Consider the following 25,385-nt stretch of genomic DNA (forward strand, 5'->3'; position numbering starts at 1 on the left):
TTTGGTTCAGGAAAGGTTGGAAGGAGCAGCAGGATGGAAGGCACTTCAGGTCGACCCAAAGAGGAATGGAGACGGAAGCCATTACCTGGAGGCTCTGGTGAGGAGGAGCAGGAGGAGTAAGAGCAGGAAAATGGGCAAGGATAGGAAGCGGAAGAGGTGGAGTAGCAGTAATAGAAGCAGGAGGAGGAGGAAGAGAGGCAGAGAGATGCGTAAATGAAATATAATGAGCAGGAAGAAGATGAGAAAGACAAGGGAAGTAAAGGAAGAGACAAAGGAAAAGAGAAGGAAAAAAAAAAGGTGTAGGGGAACGAGCAGGAAGAAAAAAAAATCAGTGACGAAGGACAAGGACGAAGGGAATGAAGCAAAGCAAGAAAAATTGTCAAGGGAAGAGAATAGACGAAGAAGAAGAAGAAGAAGAAGAAGAAGAAGGAAAGAGAGGAGAAGGAGGAGGACGAGGTGGAGGAGGAGGAGGAGAAGAAAAAGAAGAAGAAAAGAAGGAAAATTATTTGCGCTTGTGTTTTATTGTGTCGGCAGTTTGTTTTGGATCTTGTTTGATTTTGTGACTCGACCGAATCCTGAAAGATGGTTTGAACAGAGAGAGAGAGAGAGAGAGAGAGAGAGAGAGAGAGAGAGAGAGAGAGAGAGATTATTAAAGGGGCATGTTGGGAGGAGCCACGGGCCGGCTAGTAAGTACCTCTTTTCCTCCCTCCCAGCTTCCCTCCCTCCCTGTTCTTCCTCCTCACTCCCTCCCTCTTCCTGTGCCGGTCCCCCACTCACATCCCCCATCGTTAGTTTTTCTTTTTTTTGGCGTCTCTCCCTTCCTTTGCTTCCCTTTCCTCTGTCGTCTCCCCCAGCGCGTCTCGGGAAGTCCGTCCGTGTTCAATAGTGATATTAAGTTGTTTGTTGCCCTCAAGACAGGATGCCTCCACACACACACACACACACACACACACACACACACACACACATTCACGTCCCAATGAGTTTCTGAGATTAATTAGTTAGGTGATGTTTACAATTGCAAAGAAGGAGAGGAACGGATGGCTCATTGTCGTGTTGCCTCCACCGAGCCTGATACTGGAGGACCCAAGACGAGCTCAAGTCGATACTGGGTCGCGGTCACCAGCTTGTCTCGACCACACACACACACACACACAGGCACACACCACCGATCTTCCCGTCTACGACCACCACCACCACACTCCTGTTTTCCTCCACCACTCCGTCACGTCGCCGCTTCATCAGATTCTTTTCCCTTTTCTCCCTTCCTTCTTTCCTGTTAACGCATAATTTGGTTACATTTCCATACTTTTTTCGCACCACTGCCCTTCTTTTGATTCCGTGTTTTGGTTTGGGTTTTCTGACTTTTCTCTCTTAAAAAAGCGTTCATATATACATACATGACTTCCCTTTACAGGCGTCATTTTTTTTTTTTTTTTTTCTATGTAGAGGACGTGCGAGTACTTCCCCGCCGACCTCAGCACCCCGTCACCCACAACCTTCCCCCCCCCGCAGTCCGTCGCCTCACGCACCACGCCAGGAAATCCATTTTTCACACACAGGAAGACAAAAAGTAAGCACCTGCAATATTAAAGGGTATTTCTCTCTACGTTTTTCTTAGCTGCTAATAGTTTACCTTTTTTTTCTCTCACGTTAACTCTCCCATACTGCGACTGTCTCTGTCCAGCCGTATTAACCTAATTCCTCCCGTTTGCTCAATTTTCTGACTCTAAATGTGAAGACACTTTGTTGGATCAGTCTCACCAGACGACTCTCATCACGCATTTGTCCCATACATAGTAACTTGCGCTCAACTTTCGCCACAATCTCCCTGTAATTTCAACCACTGTATCACACCGCTCTGTGTCTGCTGTCGCTGTGTTTCCTGCCGTGCTCATTTGAACTAGTCATTATATTTAACTACCATTCTTTGTAATTATACTCTTAAACATTTACTTCACTTTCTAACCACTACGTGCTTCATCCTTCAGCCTCCTGTCAGTAATATTTCAGCATCACTCATCCTGCAGGAGTCTCCATCGCCCTCTCAGAGTTGCCCTTCCTTGCGGCTTCGAGAACGACTAATATTGGTGTCAAAATACAACATGACCTGCGGACAAGTGTCATCCTAACGTCCATTTCATGTTTCAGGTCTGTGGTGGAGTTTCACGTTATCGTTTCACTGTCAGTTGCCTAAGATAGCAAATATTCCTCACCACTCACATCAAGCACCTCACTTCGTCACGCTTCATCCTTCACATGCCCTCGTTAGTCATGTCCTATCACACACACACACACACACACTATGCATTTTATATAAAAGCATCACCTAGTCACGACTTTGCCACACCCTATCGTTATCATGCCATGCAACACATTTCACTTTGCATACACACACACGCTCGCGTTAAGGGTAGACTAAAGGGGAGGTGGAGCAAGGAGCAAGGAGGGACGGTGCAGTGGAGGCGTCGAGATGCTGACGATGATGGTGATTCTCCCAATGAACACGTTTCCCCCATCCCTCATCATCATCATTATCGCCGTCGTTTTCAGCCTCATCACCATCACTGTATCTACATGAGGCAGCCTCCTCCTGCTCTTTCTCTTCCGTCTCATTCCGCCCCACCCTGCCAAGGCCTGCAGTCGTTATCTTGTTACGGTCGTTACTTTCTGGTCCAACATCCAAGCAAAGGTTCAACAGGTCTGTTAAACACGACCATCGAAGCAAATGTGCAGCTATTTTTATGCAGAACAGAAAGGAGAGGAAGCCGTCGTGACATTTACTGTACTTAGTATTTCTTTATATTTTATATGGGAAAAAAGGTATCCAGTGTGATTTAGATGGTATTTCAATTATGCTTTTTTTTCAGTCTTGTGACAGTTACGTTTATACATCAATTTATTATTCTAATGAGGTGCGCCTGGCTTCTCTTCGTGTCATACTACAAAATTCATCCGGGAGGTACTCCCTGTATTTTCGTCTTTACAACGTGCCCTTCTTCACATATAGTTATCTCTCCCTCCTCCCCTTCCCTTCCTCCCTCTCTCTCTTCCTCACTCTTCCATTTACTCTTGCTGTTTAAATCACCTGAAATCCCACGCAGCTACAATGCGCGTCCGGCGACCCACAAGGGAAACTCACTGGAGCATGGTGGCCCCTATAACATACGTTTTAGGAATCGTTTACCACCGTAGGGATGTAATTTCCAGGAAGGGAGCAGTGACCGCGGCCTCATGCTGCTCCGGTTGATTACCAACATTATTGCACCTCCGAGTTATGGCACTATGGTTGTCATGTGGTCCCTAAAACATACAATTTTAAACTTCTAACTCACACATAAACATAATCATTCTTTTTCGCTCACTTTTTTTATTCACTCACATGAACAACTTGAAATTTTGGTGCACTCCGAATTCTAAGAGGCAGCTCAAGTTCATTTGAAGTGTAAACTAAGCCTCACAAAACAACGGGAAACCCCAAACACTAGCGAGGGGAAGAATAATGCTAAGGTGTTTGCTCATTAACCGAACATAGCTGTACATTTCTTGCAGTAGCCACACCACTCCTTTTCCTATGAATACCTAAGTGAGCCGGTGCCCATTGGTGCTAAGGTTTACATGGGTGTATCATGGGAGATGGGAGCCGCTACACAGGACCCGAGGGATCTGAGAACTACACGCCCGTGGAAGGCTGAGGTAGAGGCCGGTGTTACTCACTCTGGTGGTGGACATGTTGAGAGGCGTACAGACGGAGGGCGATCGAGACCTCTGGCGTGTCACTGTGGCTTACGCTCTCTCATGTCCAGGGTCGAGGAGTGGCCTGGGGCTTCACGCTATCATGGATACGGTTACTGTAGGCACTGTAGGCACTGCACTACGAGGAGGAGGTTTGGAGTACTGTATGTGACTCCTGAATAACTGAGAGGGGCCAGTGAGGTGCGGGGACACTGGCGCCGCTCACACACCAGCGTGCAGCGCCATGTTCCGGCCACACTCGCTCTCTCGCTCTCTCTCTCTCTAACTCTCTATCTCTATCCCTCTCCCTCTCCCTCCCTCCCTCTATTGATTTCTTTCCCGCGCGCTGTGTGTGACAAGCGAGGTTGGAGAAGCGCACCGGAGGCTCACTAGACGAGGAAGAACTGCAAGGGCATTCACAGTCGTCCCCCGATCCTCCCCTCGGAGGGACTTCCCTCAGCCAGACATCCCACACCCTCCCGCAGCCAAAGAGACACAGATATGGTGAAATTATGATGCAGAATTTCTAAGACTCCGCCCCGCCTCTTTCCAAAGGAGCAAACTCAAGGAGCAAGTGCTCAGCTCTCATGATGTAAACATGAAACACGAAGGTGCTTTGACCTACCGCTGCACCACCACCTGCTTCCTGCCGCCTTGCCCGCGTCACGTGAAACAAGAACACTGGTCTTGTCCAAACACGCCGGAGAAATGAAACTGTACAGGAGACTTCATAAAGCACGATGGATTGATGAGCGAAGGAAGACATGGAATGCTTGCTATGGAAGACTCGGAAGGAATATGTGTGGATGTATACATACAGGAGAACCAAAACCTTACTACTCCATTTATCTGTCACCTTCCCTCAAACAGACACCTTATATCACCTGTTCCTCCAGTCGTGTGTGTGTGTGTGTGTGTGTGTGTGTGTGGTGTGATGAACAGATCGAACGGAAACCTTGTCTTCTTTATTGCGACGTTTCGTCATTTACACATGGCATTTTCAAGCTAAAAACACATAAAACATAAGTAAAAAACATTCAAAATATAAAGCTTAAAGATTATCACAATCAGAAACAATCATATTAAAAAAAAAAAAAAAGTGAAAAACATGAATTATGTTTTGTTTTTTTTAGCTTGAAAATGCCGTGTGTGAATGGCGAAACCTCGCAGGAAAGAAAACAATAGTTCTGTTCGTCACACCTTTGTGTATATATATATATATATATATATATATATATATATATATATATATATATATATATATATATATATATATATATATATATATATATATTCATTATATGTGTGTGTGTGTGTGTGTGTGTGTGTGTGTGTGTGTGTGTGTGTGTGTGTGTGTGTGTGTGTGTGTGTGTGTGTGTGTGTGTGTGTGTTATATTCACATGTATGCCAGAAACATCCTTAGATCATTCCTCTTATTGAGGAGTTGACGTGAATCTTTCGGTGCAAAGCCACGGTGAGAGGCGCCGCGCTGGAGAATATCGCTATAGGGCTTCATCCCTCACAGATTCATTGCGTGTGGAGGTGTATAGCGGGACTCGAACCTGGAAACATCATGATATGCTTCCTTTTATTGCTAATGGCTGGGTGCACTCAGCCACCACGTCAGTAAAGGTAATAAGCACTGCTGCCCATGGCTGCCACTTGATGCACCTCACTCCCTCTGCTCCGACAAGTATTGCAAAACAAGTCCGTCGTCTCACTGTTCACTGCGATTCTGAATGGAAAGTAAATATACAAAGGAAGATGACCTGACATGATACACACACGGGAACTTGCAACCTGACACTTACAAAATGAGTGACTCACTGACTAAAAAAGAAATATATAGTCCTCATATTCAAAAGAAAAAGGTAACTAAAATAAAATGAAATAAAATAATTCAGTATTTCGAAGGAAATGCCAACTAGCAGCACCTATTGACTGAAAGAGAACAGAATAAAATAATCTTTCTCAAAATGAATCCGAAAGACATTTGAAAGGAAGAAGAAATAGCTCACCCAACATTTAACCCAAAGAAAATCAATTAATCCACCTGGAGGACAACACTCAACCAAGCAAACAATACTCCCTCAAAATCCATAAAAAAAATAAATTAATAATAAATAAATAAATAAAAAAAATCAGTTATCCTCCTGATACACGATAAACACGCCACTTATCCACACCACTTCAGCATGCATGTAAATGTTGCATGTATATTAAGCTGACCTTCTTCCCCCTTCCCCACACCTACCTCCCTCCATTACCTGCCTGCCTCTTCCCTCCACTCACACTGCGGGAGGGAAGTGGCGACGCGGTCCAGTGACTTGGTTCGGTTCAGGTCCAGAGAGAGAGAGAGAGAGAGAGAGAGAGAGAGAGAGAGAGAGTGTGTGTGTGTGTGTGTGTCAAGAGAAGAAAGAGATATAGTTCACTCGCTTGTCGCGCCATTCTTGTTTTTTTTTTTTCAGAATAAAGGACAAATGTTTATGTATCTCACTGGATGGCATTTCGGAAGTTAGATAGGTCGGAGGTCAGAGTTTGGATTGTATAGTGACAGAAAAAATTTGTTCGAAGTGGAAGTTAATGTATATGATTTATGATATGTATGGGTGACTATTTTATTCTTTTTTTAATCGTCTTTTAATTTGATAGCTAAAGGTGTATTTTTCCCATCGGGCTTCATTCCATTGTTCGTCATTCATCATTCAATTTCTCGTTCTTATCAATTTAATGCTTTTCTCCATATAGTTCTGTGGTATCTCTCTCTCTCTCTCTCTCTCTCTCTCTCTCTCTCTCTCTCTCTCTCTCTCTCTCTCTCTCTCTCTCTGCATTTATTGTTTTTAATTTAGTATAAAACCTCTTGGGCTCATTGGTTTCCCATTATCTGTATGAAAATATAACCTATTCCATACACTTCAGTCATCCCATTCTCATTTCATGCGTCATCTATGGCGAATCAAGGGCAAGGCTAATCTGCCAACCATCAATGCAATTACTTTCGACAAATGAGCAATGATTAATAGACAGAAAATGTGACTGCCCTTTAGCACCATAATGTCAACACATTTCATCCCCACTCCGTAAACTTCCTCCCCCACACCAAAAAAAAAAAAAAAAAAAAAAAAAAAGGTATATGAAACCCACTCCATTATGAAGAAAAAAGAAAAATGATGACGTGTCGCGAAAATTAACGAACAAAACTGTGGGCAGATTAATAACCTATGAAAAATTGTATTGTATTTCCAATAGAGGATTACTGGAACACGCTTCTCCCATTAGTATTAAGCCCGAAAACTGTCCACGATTTTTTTTTTTTTTATTAAAGCAGATAAACATTGTTGCATTATTCATTCATTCCCGCTTGTTTTTTTTTCAGTAGGAGAGGCACGACGAGATCTTTTCTTCTTTTCTTTCTCTCTTTGCAGCTTTAAAAATAGACTTCCTTCTTAGTTTTCTTCTTTTTTATGTTATTCATCTTCTTTTTAATGAGCTCTTCCTCCACTGTTGTCTTTCACGCTGGAGAGAGAGAGAGAGAGAGAGAGAGAGAGAGAGAGAGAGAGAGAGAGAGAGAGAGAGAGAGAGAGAGAGAGAGAGAGAGAGAGAGAGAATTGATGCTGCTTTACTCTTCCCTTATGACACACACACACACACACATACACATCATTCAATGCATCTTTAACACTACACACGATGCACGCAGCTCTTCACCCAATGCCAGAAGTCATCACCTCGTCAGGAATGCATGGGAGGTCCTTGGGTCCCTCCTCACGCCACGCCCTCTATCTTTGGTCCTCGCCTCCCACACCACCACCACCCCGGCCTTCCCCACTAAACACTTCCTTCCCCCTGCAGTGTACGCGCTTCAAATTGCAGTCTTAACTTTCCTCTACATCGCACCCACAGAAATACCAACCATTCTGTGCAGTCTTCAGCCTCCTCTGCCCCTCGTACTCTCTTTCATCGAACCTCTTTCTTGTCCGCGTCCCCCTTGGCTGACCTCGCCTTTTGTTCCTTCCATCCGTTATTGCCTCGCTCGATTAGGACAAATTCATCTTGGCAAGCGCGGGACAGTTGTGCGTCACTGGTGATTTATCGGTCTCATATTTTCTGGTTTTCATTGCCACTAGTGTTTTCCTCTCTCTTTTGGGTTACACTTATTTCACACACAAGGGTTGATTTGTTCTTTAATTTAACTGGGTGTCTAAGTTTCTCTCTCTCTCTCTCTCTCTCTCTCTCTCTCTCTCTCTCTCTCTCTCTCTCTCTCTCTCTCTCTCTTTAGTACAGTTATTTTGAGTGCATTTCAGTAAGTTTTACATCACACTTCTTCTTTTTTTCACCTAATTTGTAGTTTTCTCGTGCATGATTTGTGCCTAAAATGCATAATCGTGTTGTATAAGTTCCTTCGTTTCGTAGCAAGAAATCTCATTACATCACGAAGCCGTTCAGTGGTTTGATCTCTACTGGTATGAAGTTTCCTTTAATTATTCAGCACTGCACATCCGTCAAGACAGATGTATACATATAAGTAATTTGTTAACTGTGTCATCATTCAGTATAATTTCGTTTTGATCAACTATTTATGTAGTGATTTAAGGATGCAGTCATACGAGATATAATAAAACTTAGAGGGATGGGTTAAGTAGCTAATTTATTTATTGTTTATTTTCTTTCGGACAATGACAGAGCAATTGTTATTCTTATACTACTGCTGCTGCTGTTGTTACTACTACTACTACTACTACTACTACTACTACTAATACTACTACTGCTGCTGCTGCTGCTGCTGCTGTTATTACAACTATTCTCTTCGCCTTTACCTTTTTCTTCTTCTTCTACTCCTCCTCCTCCTTCTCCTCCTCCTGCTTCAGTAACATAATTATAATGTTCGCACCCATGATCAGCAAAGTTACCTTAAGCTTTTTACCGTTTTCTACGGACCTTTTTTCGCCCGTTTTCTTTCTCAACGTTGCGTGTTAGAGCTAAGGGATATTATCACGATCAAGTATGAGAGAGAGAGAGAGAGAGAGAGAGAGAGAGAGAGAGAGAGAGAGAGAGAGAGAGAGAGAGAGAGAATACAAAGCAGGGCAAAAAATAAGGAAGTCATGATATGAATTGAGAAGTTGTGGTGGAGGTAGTGGTGGTGAAACCCGTTCCTCTTATTTTTTTTTCCTTCATCTTCTTTTCTTCTTCTTCTGGAGGCGTCGATTTTATAGGCAATATATGATCTGTTTCTGGCAGTGTTGGTTCCGCCACCTGCTCGGTTATCGACCATCTGGAGGCTTTCCAGTTGGGGCAGTCCCAGCTCAAGACACCCAGTGACCCATCACCTCCCTCGCCTCTCCATCCTTCCCTTCGCCAACGCTTCTCTCTTCCCTTCGCCCACGCTTCACTTATCCCTTCACCCACGCTTCTCTCTTCCCTTCGCCCACGCTTCACGTATCCCCTCACCCACGCTTCTCTTTTCCCTTCGCCCACGCTTCACTTATCCCTTCACCCACGCTTCTCTCTTCCCTTCGCCCACGCTTCACTTATCCCTTCACCCACGCTTCTCTCTTCCCTTCGCCCACGCTTCACTTATCCCTTCACCCACGCTTCTCTCTTCCCTTCGCCCACACTTCACATATCCCCTCACCCAAGCTTCTCTCTTCCCATCACCCACTCTTCACTCTTCCCTTCATCTCCGCGTTCACTCAATAGTAATCATGAAATCAAATAAAAACAATGATAAATAAAACCCTCCAGACAAAATTTCGCAAGAGACACGTGTTAAATTTGCATGTCTGCAGGAAATATTAATCAGGAGCATCTTTCCAACTTTTCATTCTTCCTTTCGCTCATGCTTCACTTTTCTTTTCACTCACGATTCACTCTTTCCTTCATCACCGTCACTTCCAATTCAGTATATTCAAATCCCAGCCCGCATAATTTGTAGTTCTTACTTTTTTTTTTTCTTATAAATTTGAACTATATCTTATTTTCGTCACTTTTACTTTCTTTGTAACATTACTCGTAATTTTATGCAATCTTATAATTCTTACGTGGCGCCACAACAATTGGCACCAAGTAAGAATTATTTTTAATCACTCTGCTTCACCTCACTCTTTTCTCTCACACCCATGCCAACTTCTTCCTTGCCTCCAGTTCATCCTTATGCCTCGCTCTTCCTCACTCCACGCCTCCTCCTTCACGCCACACTTAGCCTTTCCTTTAGCCTGTTCTTCCTTACCTAATATTTCCCCGCCACACCATGTCCTCCGCTTCATATTTACACCATACTGTTTATTCCTCACCTCACACTCGCCTCACACTTCTTGTCTTGTTCCTTCTTACAACCTCTTCCTTATCCTTACGTTCCCTCTACACTCACACAATTTTGCCCCTCACTTGTACACCACAATGTCGTTCTCACTTGTTCATCTTCCTGATTGTACACCACCTGTCTCTCCTCACGCCATGTTACTGCACCTCCTCCTTCCTTTCCTCTCTCCTTTCCAGCCTATCACCGCCTCCACCAAACTCCCCTCCTCTCTCCACTCCTCACCACAACGCTGGAGGGTCTCACCATTAGCTTCCTGCTGAGGTGTTACAGAGGGGAGAATTATCAGCACTTAGGTCAACAAGGTAAAGGGGAGTTTGTTGGAGGCTTTACATCTACGTATATTGGGCTTCGTTAAGAACTTTGTTGGTGGTGATGGTGGTGCTAGTGTTGGCGGTGGTGTGTTAGCGTGTTCTGTTGTGATGATAATTATTACTATTTTTGCTACTACTACTGCTACTACTACTACTACTACTACTACTACTACTGCTGCTGCTGCTGCTGCTTCTGACTGCCATCGAAGGAGAACAAAAGGAGGAACAAAAGGAGAGATATATAAAGAAAAGTAAAAAGGAAATAATGGAGGAGTAAAAATTTATAAAAACATGACATGGATAGCAGATAAGACTTTGATACATATTCATTGTCAAATAGTCTATAACCATTGTCAATTTACTACTACTGGCTTCCTGTATAATCTGTTTATTGTGTCACTGCTCGCATATGTTATCTCTACAGGGTCATGTAATAAAATCAACTAAAAGCAACAACTTCCACTCTGTAAAAAGAAGTATTGCCGAACTAGGACCTTTTCTAGACATTCTTATGAGTCGATAAGCAAGTGGTTGGTTTCCGTAAAATTTGTTTAGGAAGTCCCGCTTGCCATCATCAGGATATTTTTGCGTCTCAAAGAAGCCAAGTCACCAACATGATGCTCATTAACCTGAAGTCTGAATGTGACTAATTAAATGGATTATCGAATCGTAAGATAACGAATCTAGAAAATATTTTTAATCATCAGAGGTTTATCCACACCCGCGCCAGCACAGGCAATGCATTAAGGAATAGACTTAAGAAAATATAACAACATTTACATCATGCAGGATATTTTCATAGATTTTCATGCCTTAAATTCAATATTTCACCTGTAAAGTTATTCCCTTCACCCATCAACTACACTCAACCTTCCAAACAGTAATTTCCTTTTTATGGCAAGAGTCAGACAAGTCTCCACTACATCCAGTGAACATGTCTGGGCTGTCCTTCCCTATGAATATCACACTAATATACTTCGATCCTTGCTAAATTTACTTTGATGAAATTAGGCAAGAATGTCGCTTTTCTCACAAGACTCTCTCCCTCTCTGCATCACTCGAAGTCTCCTCCTCGATGACTTCTGTGATAAGGTGACCCAGGGCGCCCTTGCTGACAATGGAAATCTTCTGAGGCAAGTCTCGTACATATTTTTCATTGGCGTAGGAAGAGCCTGCAGAGCAGCATCTTTCATCATTGTCATTCTCAGGAGACCATCTATCCTTTTTCTTAGATTTCTGTCGTGCAAGACGCCCAGGTTTCAGAATGCAGCACTTCTTTCTCCTCTTTCGCTCACCCTCACTGCTGACGTGACTGTTTCTTTGCGCTTCATCATTGAGAGTCTCGGAGCCACTCAACCTCCGACTTGGCGTTGCAGGGTTGCGCTCAGGTTGTACCTGTCTCTCGCCGCAGTGCCTGTAGGAAGAGAGACATTATGCTCTCACTTTAGTTTTATGGTTTCCTTTTCTTTTCCCATGAATCTTCCTTTTCCTTCAGACCCCACTCACCTGCGCTGGCCGGTGACGCTTGGCTGCGAGCCAGTCGATTTGACAGACCACATGTATCGGGTGACACCTTGGCCGCGGGTCAGGACCAGAGTGGACTGCCAGGGAAGAAATGGAAGGCAGCCGTAAGTCATGGTGGGATGGTTAACGACGCGGAAAAGATATTGAACATGTTTTAGTTTTAAGGAAATTTCTGTTCAAAGTATTCAATTCTTTTTTTTTCATATATAGTAAAAGTTCTTTCATCCAAATAGTAGTTAGAGAATTAGGAATTTTGAATAGGCGAAAAAAAAATCTACCTGTAGGATGATAACCTCCAGAACTTAGATAATACAGACGTAATGTATTATATACGATGATAATGTATATATATGTACACTGTATGTATGGCAAAGGACTTCTACACTGCTCCACGACTAGCAGCAGGTCTCCACAGAAGGATGATGTCATCTATGACACACACACACACACACACACACACACACACACACACACACACACACACACACACACACACACACACACACACGAAAAAAAGAAAAGCAGAGTATGTACAAAAAAAAAAAATGGCTTTGTCCTATAGTAGATAACAATATGTACCAAAGATGGAGATGACACCTATCATCATGAACGTTATTATCTCCTCACCTTCCGTGTAAAGATGCAGGGGAAAGTGAGTCTGAAGGCGCGTCGAAAGTTCTGGTGGAGGAGGCCGTAGATGACTGGGTTGACGGCAGGGTTCACGTAGATCATGTACTGGGACACCGTCATCAGCGCCGCGTAATTCTGCACGGAGAAGTGATTTACGTATATAACAAAAAGCAGGACAGGTATTATGCATATGTGTGTGTGTGTGTGTGTGTGTTTAGCATTTTTTTTTTTTTTCACCAGTACAGAGACACTGAATTTCGTGTAATCAAATAACTCTCTCTCTCTCTCTCTCTCTCTCTCTCTCTCTCTCTCTCTCTCTCTCTCTCTCTCTCTCTCTCTCTTACCCTCTTAGAGGTATCATCCTTTAAGCTCCCGAAGTCATTCAGAAAGTTGGTGTGGAAGATGTTGAGCAGCTGTATGGGCAGCCAGCACACCACGAAGGTCACCACCACCAGGAACATCATCTTCACCACCCGCTTCTTGAGGTGAGTCATCACGGGGTGTTCTGCGGGAATAGTCAGCGTGTGTATGAGGGTTCAGTGAGGCAGTGCGCACCTGTGTGTTGCCATGACTCAGCTTCTTCGTGATATAAAGTTTTCATCATTAGTGGTGAAATGGGTAAGATGTAGTATTTCTTCACCCATCCCGAATTCAAGATCGAGGTTTTCATAAGCTGACTCACCTCTTTTGGAGAAATTCTTGAAGCTGGGATGCCTAAAATAGGCGAGGATGGTGAAATAGGAGACGAGCATGATAGCGAGCGACAGCCACGCGAGGCCCACCAGCGCCATCCACCACATGTACAGCGTCTCCTTCTCGCCGCAGTTAGTCTCCGTGCGGTCTTTCCATATGTGTATCTGAGGGACAAGAGGCAGTAGTGGGAATGTTGCGACGTGACCATTGCATCAGCGAACCGTGTTGCACGATCTGAACACCTCTCGTTTTTTTTTTTTTTTCTAGATTTTTTATTCACCTATCTAATTTTTTTTTCTATGTTCATCGATGCATATGTTGTTTAGATCACCAGTATACTTGAGTGATAGGCGAGGTTATCTACACAACAGTGGTTCCTAGGCTTATCGCTTATAGCAAGTCATTTCTTCGGAGTAAATAATACCGTTTGACTTCGTGTGTAGCGGCTATATTGACAGATATCAAAACAGCAAATTTATTCACCTGATTTTTGACGAAATACAAGCTCAGTGTGTGTGTCCAGTAATAAAAGACTACGTAGATAGAAAAAAAAATCACTTTTTTTTTTCCGAGACGAGCATTGTGAAAACAACATAAGCAAAACAGTTTCTGTTGACTGCTTCTTAACAGAGCGTCAATGGACACATGCAACGCAAATTTTCACATATATTTATAAAAACTCCCTTAAAAAAATTGTCATAAAAAATATAATATCAATGCATAAAATATGTAGCACTTTTTCCCTGTTTTTCCCTCAGGAACTCGACATAACCAGCCACACAATGACAGTAAACACCACACTTTTCACCATCAACGCCATCCACATCAAATCCTCAAAAATACCCAGTTATAAATAGGTGCGAATTTGACTGAAGAAACTTACATAAAAAAGTGATATTCCCACCTCATATCTCCCTTTGTAACTGCATTTTAACATAAACTTAACTTTTTTTTTACTTTATACTCGTTATAAGGAATATGATGAAAAAAAAAAAAAATTATTCAATGAAATTAACTTCCATTACCATTATGATCTTCTGTGGGGACTGGCACCTCAGTGGGCCCTTTTTTTTACATGAATGTTGTTGCCCTTGACCTACCAAACAATGCGAGCATAACTGTTGCCTTACAGCACCCCTACCAGCAAGATGAAAACAAAACAAATCGAGAGTTCCTGTTCACCAGTATGTACACAACTGAAATAGAAAACAAAAAAGCACTGCACAACATCTGGAAAACAAGATAGAAGAAACAGAAAGTGCTAGAAAACAGTTGAAGAATAGAAGCTTCTTTGAGTTCATATCTATATCTATATCTACCTCTCTTAAATAAAAAAAATAACTGTATAGCAAGACCACGCTCAAGGCACAGCAAGCAAAGTCCATCAAACACCACGAGGACGAACAGCGCTCCCTCAGAGGACCCACCGTGTACACCCTGTAGAGGCCCCACGGCACGGCGAGCACGGCGGAAGACACCCAGATAATGATGATGATGGCGAGGGACTGCCAGGTCTTGAGGTGGGTGTGGAAAGGCCGCACCACCCCCATCATGCGGTCACAGCTGATGGTGGCAAGCGACTCCAGACTCACCAGCATCACCAGCACTGCGGCACACATTAAAAGGCCATGAACGTAAGGAAGGATTTATGAGTTCTTGATGACAGGTGTAGAAGTTTCAAGTGCAAGTCAAGAGGAAACAATTTTTGTAAAGGTCTAACTATCCAAGCTTAAAAGAAAACATCATTGTGCACTCTATATGTCTTGAAATAACAAAACCATCACATTCCAAATACAAGTCATGAGGGAATAGTTGTTTTGTAAGGATGGAAAGTTGATCCAACTATCCAAGCTTGAAAGGAAATATCTGCAATGCGGATTTTTTACACTTTCATGCCTTGAAATAACAAAACTTTCTCCCTAAATAACATCTCTTCTAACGGCATAATGGTGACTCACTTTGTATGTATCCTTCCAAGTAGCACCAAGCTTCACCAAGAGGCCAGAACATGCTGGTGTCCCGTACAGTGAAGGGGATGGGGCCGGTGAGTGCAAGAATCAGGTCTGCCACAGACATGTTGAGGATGAAGTGATTGACCGAAGTGCGGAGGAGAAGACGATTCTTAGCCAGGATAATAATGATGGTCAGGTTTCCGAGGACAGCCACGAGCATGATCAGTGAGGCGAAAGTCCACCTCACAGCCAGTTCCCAAGGCGCCCATATCGTTAGGTTCTTATATTCTGTGAAATTTAAGTCACTGAAGCAGATAATATCATCGTCATCGTCACTGTACTTGCAGCACGTCAAGTTGCAGGATATTGAGAGGGGGTCGACCATCTCGTCTCCCGCAAGTAAATCCCACTCAGGGCCTGATTGAGCCACCATGGTTTCGTCACGAACCGAGCTGCCCACCGTCAGTCAGACCAGCACCACGCCTTGAGGAAACATTCTCGCGCGTCTGGTGGATTGCACTCCATCCCACGAAAGTCAAGGAGGCACATATGCACGTGACAGACGAATAACTCCACTTTTATTTCCATGTAGTTTTCTAGAACTATAAAATGTTCCCATATGTCATTTCTTTCACCTGAAGCTTCACTATTTGTTTAAAGACCACTATAAAGCTCCTTGTTAATTCAGTGATATGAATTTCACTCTATTGTTCGAGATGCTCTTAGAAAGCGTCAGGATTTGATGCCTTTGCATAAGGTTCGAAAATGATTAGGTTAGTAAGTCAAACTTGTGGAACCTGGTAGTATGGAGACCCAGGGTTAACTGAACCCCCGCGCATATCTTTGATGTCTTACTTGCCGCCTCCTCTTATCTGTCCACTTGCTGTATCTCCCATAATACCACCGGATCATTCCACCTCTCAGTACAAGGTTATTGGGTTTAGCCATTCCTGTGTTTTCTTGAAAATAAGAAACAAATGAGACAGTAGAGATGAGACAAATAATTCGCCAAACAGCACGATGAGACCTTGAGGCCGGTGGTACAGGCCGAGCTGCGCCTTCCAGCCAGGAGGAGAGCCATGACACGATTATTTCCTTGTCTTATTTCCACGTGTCAGGTCACCTCGCCGCACGTGCACGTTAAGGAGGGATGACAGGATAGTTTTATAAAGTGTTTGGAAGAGATCTTTAGGCTGTTTGCACACACACACACACACACACACACACACACACACACACACACACACACACACACACAAGGAGATAACTATGTCGGTCGATCTTATTATTTTTTATTCAACAAATCATTTGACAAATAAAGCGTAGTTTGCTTCAATATTATTTTATTTATACATTATATAAAACAAATAAAACGTTTTTATCTTCACAAACAAAGACGACGCTTATCTAAAGACATAAATCTCATTATTATCACAAGTACTTTGTTGAACATCGTACTCAAAATCTAGTACTTAACTTAAGAGATCTGTAATGACCGAAAACTCGCTCGGCCGTTAATCAGCCTTGTCAGTCTTGGCGCCTCGCACACCAGGCACGCCCCAACACACCCGCCACCCAGAGTTAATGTATCAGTATCAGACATTGGCTACGAGATATCACTTGTCACAATTTCAAATCGAGACTGCGATTACATAAAGTATGAGAATATTGTAATGGCGAAGCAGTTAATGAGGTGGTGCTTGCGAATATAAGATCTACATGCACATCGCCGCCACTCTGTTAAAAAGAGCGGCGGAGTGTTACTAACTCCTTGTCACAAGATTCTCTCACCTTCCACGTCACTTGAAGATTCCTCCTCGATGACCTGCGTGATGAGTTGCCCCAAGGCGCCCGTGCTGACGATGGATATTTCCCTAGGTCTCAAGTCCCGCACGTACCTCTCATCAGCCAAGGGACGCCCTCCATTGGGCCTCCAGTCTTCAGTCTCGTTCTGCACCACCGTCGTCTCAGGCTGTCCAGATCTCTCCGAGCTATTACCTCTCTGATTTTCTGAGTTAGTTTCAATGACGATAGAAGCGGCCACGGCTGCTGACCCAACGACAGCACTCGACGCCCTCATCCTTCGCCTCCTCTCCTCAGGATTTTGCCTGAAGAATAAGATTGCTACTATAGTCGCCGTAGTCCAAGCTGTTATAGAAGCTACACTCCTGTTTGTTCACCTTTCCGGCCAGGCAGCTGATTGGTGCTCTCATGATGCTTTTTGCCAGTTCCTTACTATATTAATACATCTTGCCCTAAACTTAATTTCCAAGAAATTAAAAAAAAAAAAGGAAAACAATAATATCAACATAATAATCCTTCAGAAAAAAATCATGGAAGCAAATCAGCATGTATAATTTATATAAACGCATCCATATGAAGGTTGACACGCGCCAGTACAGACCTCGCGCCTGTCGAAACACATATGGATCTGTTAATATCGTTAATGTGCGTTATTTCTTTCCGCGCACTTCCTGAAGAGTTAATACTTTTATATTATTATTGTTTTCGTATCGCAGTCTTCGAATTTTTATTTACTGAAAGGATAACTGATAATGTGACTGGAAATATTTTGAATGGAAATAAAAGGAAAAAAACTCGTGGAAGTCGGAAGATCTTCAGGAATGCACCAATCAACTGTCCTGGCGGAGGAAGGAAGAAGGCAAAGAATGTGGCTTGTAGATCATTTAAGCCCCCTCATATCTCTCTCTCTCTCTCTCTCTCTCTCTCTCTCTCTCTCTCTCTCTCTCTCTCTCTCTCTCTCTCTCTCTCTCTCTCTCTCTCTCTCTCTCTCTTAGCATCATGCAGCACACACTACTCACCTTGACATTGCCATCACATCACTGTACACATTGGAAGTGGACCGCATGGACCAGACGTAGTGCTGGCGGCCCAAGCCAGGCGTCAGCACAAAGGCAGACTTCCGAGATGAAGAAGAAGAAAAATGTTAAAAAAAGAAGAAAAAAAAGTGTAGTATGTTTTGATATATGTCTCTTCAAAACAGAAGGATTAATCTGTTTGTGGTGATGGTAGTGGTGGCAACAGCTTAATTAACTTCATTACCTTATGATGATAAAGACAGGGGAAGGTGACACGAAGGGCGCGGCGAAAGGTTTGGTGCATGAGGGCGTAGATGATTGGGTTGACCGCCACGTTGGTGTAAATCAAGTAGTGGCACATTGTGTACAGGATGTCGTAACTCTGAAACGGAGAGGCGCAAAGAAGATGAGATGCTGGGAGTGTTGATGCGCAGGTTGCTGATGCTGGTACAGTTCTTCTAAGAGAGAATTATATGTTTTGCTTTTTTTCTTAACAATATATAACGCAAAGTAGTTTATTACGTTAAAATACAGGGGACAAGATAGAGGCCATTAAAGAACAGAATAGCGGGTTGTCCAGGCCTGCGTCTAAACTGTGCATCGGCCTTAATGCATTTTTCTTTAATCATGTGAATGAACGATTAGCTGACTGACATAATGCATCCTCTCTCTCTCTCTCTCTCTCTCTCTCTCTCTCTCTCTCTCTCTCTCTCTCTCTCTCTCTCTCTCTCTCTCTCTCTCTCTCTCTCTCTCTCTCTCTCTCTCTCTCTCTCTCTCTCTCTCTCACACACACACACACACACACACACACACACACACACACACAGAGAGAGAGAGAGAGAGAGAGAGAGAGAGAGAGAGAGAGAGAGTAGCAGCGTGTCCTAATCTTGGCGTAATGTACTCTAGCTTGGGTTCAGAAGTGAAGACTGCGCAGCTCACCTTCTGCGCTTCTGGACTCTTAATTTGGCCGTCCTCGCCGAAAAACATCTGATTGCCGCAGATTTTGAGTATCTGGAACGGCAACCAAAATACCGTGAAGGCAATGACGATGACGAACATCATGATCACCACGCGTCGCTTCATAAGTGTGATGGAGGGGTGTTCTGTAGGGAGAAAATAAGTACCCTCGGTAATTAAGTCTCCCGGGGACAGAAACATAGTTGTCCATATAGTAACATGTCTTAACGAAGGAAAATAATGCGCCTTAACAGTGCTCCATGAACTTACTGTATCAAGTATGAGGAAATTAGACATAAGACTGCAAAAAATAATTAAATGTGCAAGATACTAGAAGAGAATTACGGACAAATTACATTATATCGTATTAGTAAGAAATGAGAAAGTGTGTGAATATAATAACTTATTCACTAAATCCGTCAAGATACGTGCGACTCACCACTATTTGTCCGACTCCTGAATCCGGAGCTCCTGAAGTAGACAAGGATGGTGGTGTAGCAGCTGAGCATGATGAGGAGAGGCAGCCACGTTAGGCCGATCATGTTGACCATCCACCAGACTTGAATTTTTTGGGCATTCCTCACCGCATGTTATTTCAGTAAGGTCTTGCCATTGGTGGACCTGCAAACGACCCTCACATTTGACTTTGCACTGAATATTCAACACCGTTTTCTCCCAGACTTTACAATAACCGTCCAACAAAGCTTTCTTCTAACAGTATATCTAGCGAAAAAATAAACCTACTGTATAGATTCTGTAGATGCCAAAAGGCACGGCAAGTATGGCTGATACGATCCAGATAATGACGATGATAGCGAAACACTGCCACATCTTCAGATGGGTATGGAAGGGCCAGACGACGCCTATCATGCGATCAAAGCTGATGGTGGCCAGCGATGTCACACTCACCATCATCACCAGCACTGCGAGAGTAAATGCAAAGTGGCACAACTCACGTAAAAAAAGCTTATTCTGTTATACTAGTCATATATTTCCCGAAAATATCATGAAATTATTAACTTATGTAACATTGCAACTCTTCTTGTTAAAAGAAAATGGCCAGTGAATGTGAATATCAAAATCATCACCAGCATCAGTGAGGCAAACAGGAATTCTAATAATAATCATGCATAGAAGAGGGGAGAGAGAAGAAGAAAAAAAAAACTGGCTTAGATGTTCTGCAGTGGATATTATACTCATAGAAAAGAAATTGTGTGCGGCAGATTGTATTGTCTATTTGTAAAAGGGGAACGTTTTAAACAAGGTGGAACATTTACCAGTGCAGTCACGAAAAAATCAGTTTGAGCTTATCAAGTCATATTTATCGGTGAAAGATGCAGACATCTTTAAGTGTGCAGTCCTCGACAAAGAACCAATCAAGTCTCTCATGTCCAAAAAATAAAAAGTAAAAATGTTTGTTTAAGTAGAGATAATTGTTATGACGGTAGCGGGTTGTCGAGTTGCATGTTTTTCATTTAAGCCTTTTGTGTTAACACGACCTTCCTTTGAGCTGTATTAACTTTTTATGGTAAAAGAGACTCACTTGCTACTCACTTTTGTATATATCCTTCTAGGTGACACCAAGCCCTCCCAAGCACCCAAAAGTAGGCTGTGTCCCGTATTGTGAAGGGGATCGGGCCTGCCAGCGCGGTGATCAGGTCCGCCACTGACATGTTCAAAATGAAGCAGTTTATGGAGTGGCGGAGCAGGTTGCGGTTTTTGGCCAAGATGATGATGATGGTCAGGTTCCCGAACACGGCCACGAGCATTATTATCGAGGCGTAGGTCCACCTCAGCGCCAGTTCCCATTGTTCGGGGTACGTGATGTTCGCTCTGTCTGTAAAGTTGTAATCGCCAAAACAAACAACGTTCCCGGATGACATTTGACAACACGAATCGTTGCAGTTCAGCGTTCCTTCTCCTAAACTAACCATTTCCTCGTCGGGTATAAACACACTTGAGACTCAAAGTTAGTAGAAAAAATCGGAAACTTGGTGTTTATCATCCAGTGTTCCCAAAACACTTTATCATTTTCTGGTCACGTCCGTAACATTTTGGGAATGGACACAAAGCTGCCATGGTGGATCAGCAATTATATCTCCGCACTCTTCGTTAACTTGCTGTTGATTGAACAATGGAATACGTATTTTCTCAAGAAGCAAATTGTTTTTTGTTCATATAGTTGAATTTTGCACCATAGCACTATTCATAAACGTCACAAATACGGTAAAGTTTTCCTCAGAGGTAATTCTTGCGTGGGTGGAGGGAGTTCTTGCCACACTGCTCCTCATCGCCGTTCTGTCTTTTGATCAGCCACTGGGTCTTATCATTCAAGGCTCTCCAAGAGGGACGGCGTGTCTCACTCTCCTCTCTTCCACAACACTCAGACTTTGAAGTGATTTGGACTTTAAAAAGACGATGTACACAACCGGAAATAGCGATGGCTTAAGCTTTTCTGGTGTGATCAGAAGGCACAGATGAAATTAAAATAGTTGTGCGCGACATCCCGAAGACAATGGAGTTCATTAAGATAGGAGACACTGATATGATGTATATCGGTGTAATCACTATCACCAGTTCTTAACCAGCCACCCCTCTCCATCTCCGCTCGCAAGCGACTCCCCCATTCTTCCCCATACGGTTTTCTTTCTTTTTTTTTTTTTTTTTTTTTTTAGGCCAGTGACATAACTGGGCCATGAACATGACAAAGAGCATTTATAGTAATAGTCTGACAAGATGAATTCTGCATTGCTAAAAGGAAAAAGAGAAAATAGTATGGTAATACACACTTGTAGTATTAAACATTAATTTTAATATACAACCTTAGAGCTTTCCCTGATCAAAGCAAGAAAAAAATTTACGAGAGACTCTACAATCTGAATTATGTCATACTTAAAAAATATTGAAAATATATGTTGGTACACACTTACAGATTAACATCTTTTCATTTTATTTTTTCTAATCAAAGATGCTCCATCTTTTAATGAAACTTTTGTTATCTGCTAGTAATCAAATCTGATAAACCGGATAATAATTATCATCTAGCAGGAAGAGATATCTCCTTCTTTAAGTGTTTGATCTTACGGTGCCAGGCGGCGGCGACCTGGTTAATATGACGCTCAGTGATTTTTAAGACTGATTCGTAGGTATTTGAGATAGGTGGGGATAATCACAATAGGATAGTGATCGTGTCTATTTTCCCTAGACAGGTCACGCAGCTTTAGCAGCCACCCAACAGCTAATATATAAAACAGGACAAAAGAAATTTTAGCTCATAATTTTTTGACAAAGAGATGCCACATTTATGCACAACTGGACGGTGACCGCACAGGGAAGGTGAATGATGAGCCGAGAGTCCAAGTGTGCGTGAGTCAAGTCACATACGAGCACGTCACCACTGACTCCCCAAATGTGAACTACGACGTTTTTTTTTTTTTTTTTTAATATCCTGTGATTAGGGTATGCACATAAATGACCAGCATTTCACATGCAAGTATTGTTGTCTTATATTATTTTTTTCATCCAACAGAAGTGATGAAACGCATTTAACAAAACTGAAAAACTGTGTTATCCTATTGTGTGAGTCTCGTTGCAATCGGCCTCATTGTTCAGAAGAAATAAGATTGTGAATAGCTTTAGTTTTAACACTGATGAGCTACAAGTATACTGAGTGATGCAGTACACTCCTGTTACTTATCGAAATATGGGAAAAATTCAACGACTGACTAACACCAAGTCTCCCAGTCGAGGGAGCGAAGAATTTCGTGGCCTTGGCTTTTTATGTCGTCATGCATGAATCATTGCGAGTCAGCACACACACACACACACACACACACACACACACACACACACACACACACACACACACACACACACACACACACACACACACACGATAAGGCTGAACACAACTAGGTTTCGACCCTTCTGTACATAATGACATAATGATAGCCTCCGCCGTCAGTGTGACCTGATGATAAGGAGAATGTACCAGGGAGCACGTGTCCTTCCACTGACACATGACTCGAGAATGCTACTGTAAACATACGTGCACGTTATATATACAAACAATAACTAATTCATAACAGTCAGGTCAGGACATTGGTTGAGGTAATGCGATGTTACCCTCCTGTCTACCTGCTTGTCTGTTTGTCTGCGAGCTGGGCATACAAAACATTCATAATTGAGGGTGTCTTCTCAGTGACACCCGGAGCGATATTATACAGTCCCTATTTTGTGTTCATTTTCATATCCGTGCAGTTAAACGTGGGTAGAAGTTGATACGGTGCCAAGTGCTATCTATTGTTTTTAGCGTCATTTTATTGTCCTTATAGATTTTGCTGTTGTAGCTTTTTAGAGTGATAGTAGTAGTAGTAGTAGTAGTAGTAGTAGGAGTAGTAGTAGTTGTAGTATTAGTAGTAGTAGTAGTGTAAGAAAAGACTTGTAGAAAGATTAAAAAAACTGTATGATTGATGTAGCTAAACAGTCTCTCTCTCTCTCTCTCTCTCTCTCTCTCTCTCTCTCTCTCTCTCTCTCTCTCTCTCTCTCTCTCTCTCTCTCTCTCTCTCTCTCTCTCTCTCTCTCTCTCTCTCTGGCTGTCTGCATCATATTGCGTAACCTGTGTTTATCATAACAATTCAGTCACTCCCTGCCCCAGCCCAGGCCATCCCCCTCATTGACACAACCAACACTGTAAGCCAGAGACCCCATGCTGAGATCTCTTATCTTGATCTCTTGATAATTTTCTTGGGTTTTTCTCTACTATCGTCCTACAGCTCAAAGCCTTCAGAATTCAGTCCTTTTTTGTGTTTATGTACTATTTATGAACATCGAGTCTCTCTCTCTCTCTCTCTCTCTCTCTCTCTCTCTCTCTCTCTCTCTCTCTCTCTCTCTCTCTCTCTCTCTCTCTCTCTCGTCTGTCCATTGATGTGTTCAGAGGAGCTAATTCCCTTTTGTTTGAAGTCTCAGTCATCGCATATGAAATAGCTTCGGTTTCTGTCTCTTTATATTCAGCTTGCACTTGTCACGTGTTTCGGTTAGATTGTGGAACTTGGCTATGGTCCATCTTTTCCTCACTTATCACGACATTTCGGAAATCCTAGGATGATACGCAGTGCTCATCTTCCCGCATGACTAAGAAGGTTATCGCATTTCTTGTTCCGCCCACGAGGTATTTCCATCACATTCATGTTTTGAGAGCCCATTGGCATGATGCCCCTGAGCACTAGAGATTTGTGTTGAAAAAACAAAGATAACATGTTATCTTGAAGTACGAGTATCAGCTCCAGTACTGTAATGTTGACATTTATGACTAATTAATTAATTAATTAATTAATTAATGTTTGTTTGTTTGTTTTAGTTATAATCAGCCTCCGAGTCACGTAGACAGAGGTTAAAGATGAAAGATGAAATTTAACCCTTTTGTTTAATTTAATTAATTTAATTTAATTAGATGGTGATACACTATTCTATAAAGACAGGGAAAAGAGGAGAGGCGTCGCGTTATACGTTAGGGACACATTAGTATGCTTTTTTTTTTAACAGTAGAATTAAAATAGATAGCAAAACAGAGTCGATATGGGTAGATATTAAGGAAGTATTTCTGGGATTAGTGTACAGACCACCGAACAGTAAAAAGGAAATTAGCACCTCACTATGACAGGAAATAAATAGAGCAGGTAGTTATAGTCAGGCGAAGTCGGCGAAGTGGGTCATTACCATTAGGAAGTCCGTTTTGAGCCGAGAGGGACACTATCGGAGTGACGCCACGCGAGTGTTGGTGGTGTCACTGGCCGGTATATTCCTCGATTTGCCACGAATTACCTTGATCTCACCGCCTCTCAAGTTGCGAGTCTGTGTGTGGAGGTGAAGACAAGACACATAATTTTTTTTGTAAGCAGTCATTAATCTTACTCGTACAGACTGTATCTTTTAGTCAATTAATAGTTTTCATTCCAGATTAGAGATTAGAGAACAGTATGCCTGGACTTCACGCGCCGGGTTGGGTTGGCCGCTACACAGGGATAGCGAGTCGGTGAATGTAGTTCATCGAAGCGGCCACCAAAGATAACCGACTCAAGGAGATAAAAAAAAAAACACAAGGTTAGTTACGTACATTCATTTCAAGTAAATGAAGAAAAAAAGAACAATACGCTTATAGCTGACATGTCCACAGATAAAGACCAGTGTCTTTACTTCAATCACGATGGAGTGGAAATATTAACAGGAAACATCAGGGAATACATTCTCTCTCTCTCTCTCTCTCTCTCTCTCTCTCTCTCTCTCTCTCTCTCTCTCTCTCTCTCTCTCTCTCTATATATATATATATATATATATATATATATATATATATATATATATATATATATATATATATATATATATATATATATATATATATATACATACACACACACACACACACACACACACACACACACACACA

The 25,385-nt window shown here is 42.6% G+C and overlaps 2 protein-coding genes across 6 annotated transcripts in view; both read right to left on the minus strand.

Annotated features, from left to right (window-relative positions):
* LOC135114059 (mucin-2-like) overlaps positions 1–4,642 on the minus strand; it is a 30,038-nt gene extending 25,396 nt beyond the window's left edge. For all 3 annotated transcript variants that reach the window (XM_064029712.1, XM_064029714.1, XM_064029713.1), the window contains exon 1: positions 3,718–4,642. The gene's annotated coding sequence lies outside the window, so the exon portion shown is untranslated. The remainder of the gene's footprint in view (positions 1–3,717) is intronic.
* A 5,989-nt stretch (positions 4,643–10,631) lies between these two features.
* Positions 10,632–24,915, minus strand: LOC135114064 (substance-K receptor-like). Of its 3 annotated transcripts, none has more exons than XM_064029737.1 (13): positions 24,659–24,915; positions 19,685–19,863; positions 19,380–19,561; positions 18,923–19,086; positions 18,228–18,365; positions 17,987–18,084; positions 16,956–17,272; positions 14,640–14,818; positions 13,202–13,376; positions 12,864–13,024; positions 12,517–12,654; positions 11,872–11,966; positions 10,632–11,779 (listed from the first exon to the last, which is right to left on the minus strand). In XM_064029737.1, exons 3-13 carry the CDS (start codon positions 19,489–19,491, stop codon positions 11,395–11,397), a joined length of 1,962 nt encoding a protein of 653 aa, XP_063885807.1. In that variant the 5' UTR covers positions 19,492–19,561; positions 19,685–19,863; positions 24,659–24,915; the 3' UTR covers positions 10,632–11,394. The 3 variants fall into 3 exon arrangements, with proteins under 3 accessions (XP_063885807.1, XP_063885808.1, XP_063885809.1); XM_064029738.1 differs by lacking the exon at positions 24,659–24,915 and adding an exon at positions 20,484–21,499; XM_064029739.1 differs by lacking the exons at positions 16,956–17,272; positions 17,987–18,084; positions 18,228–18,365; ... (2 more) ...; positions 19,685–19,863; positions 24,659–24,915 and adding an exon at positions 15,171–16,931.
* Positions 24,916–25,385: the final 470 nt, after the last annotated feature.

The sequence above is a fragment of the Scylla paramamosain genome, chromosome 27 (genome assembly GCF_035594125.1).
Source record: "Scylla paramamosain isolate STU-SP2022 chromosome 27, ASM3559412v1, whole genome shotgun sequence".
NCBI classification, from domain to species: Eukaryota; Metazoa; Arthropoda; class Malacostraca; order Decapoda; family Portunidae; genus Scylla; species Scylla paramamosain.

Excerpts from the sequence above, each read along its gene's own strand:
- LOC135114064 (XM_064029737.1), bottom strand. The coding sequence starts at position 19,491 with ATGGTCAACATGATCGGCCTAACGTGGCTGCCTCTCCTCATCATGCTC. Across the intron at positions 19,087-19,379 it reads CAGGAGTCGGACAAATAGTG|AACACCCCTCCATCACACTT; the intron begins GTGAGTCGCACG and ends TTCTCCCTACAG. Across the intron at positions 11,967-12,516 it reads CCTGCATCTTTACACGGAAG|TCCACTCTGGTCCTGACCCG; the intron begins GTGAGGAGATAA and ends CTTCCCTGGCAG.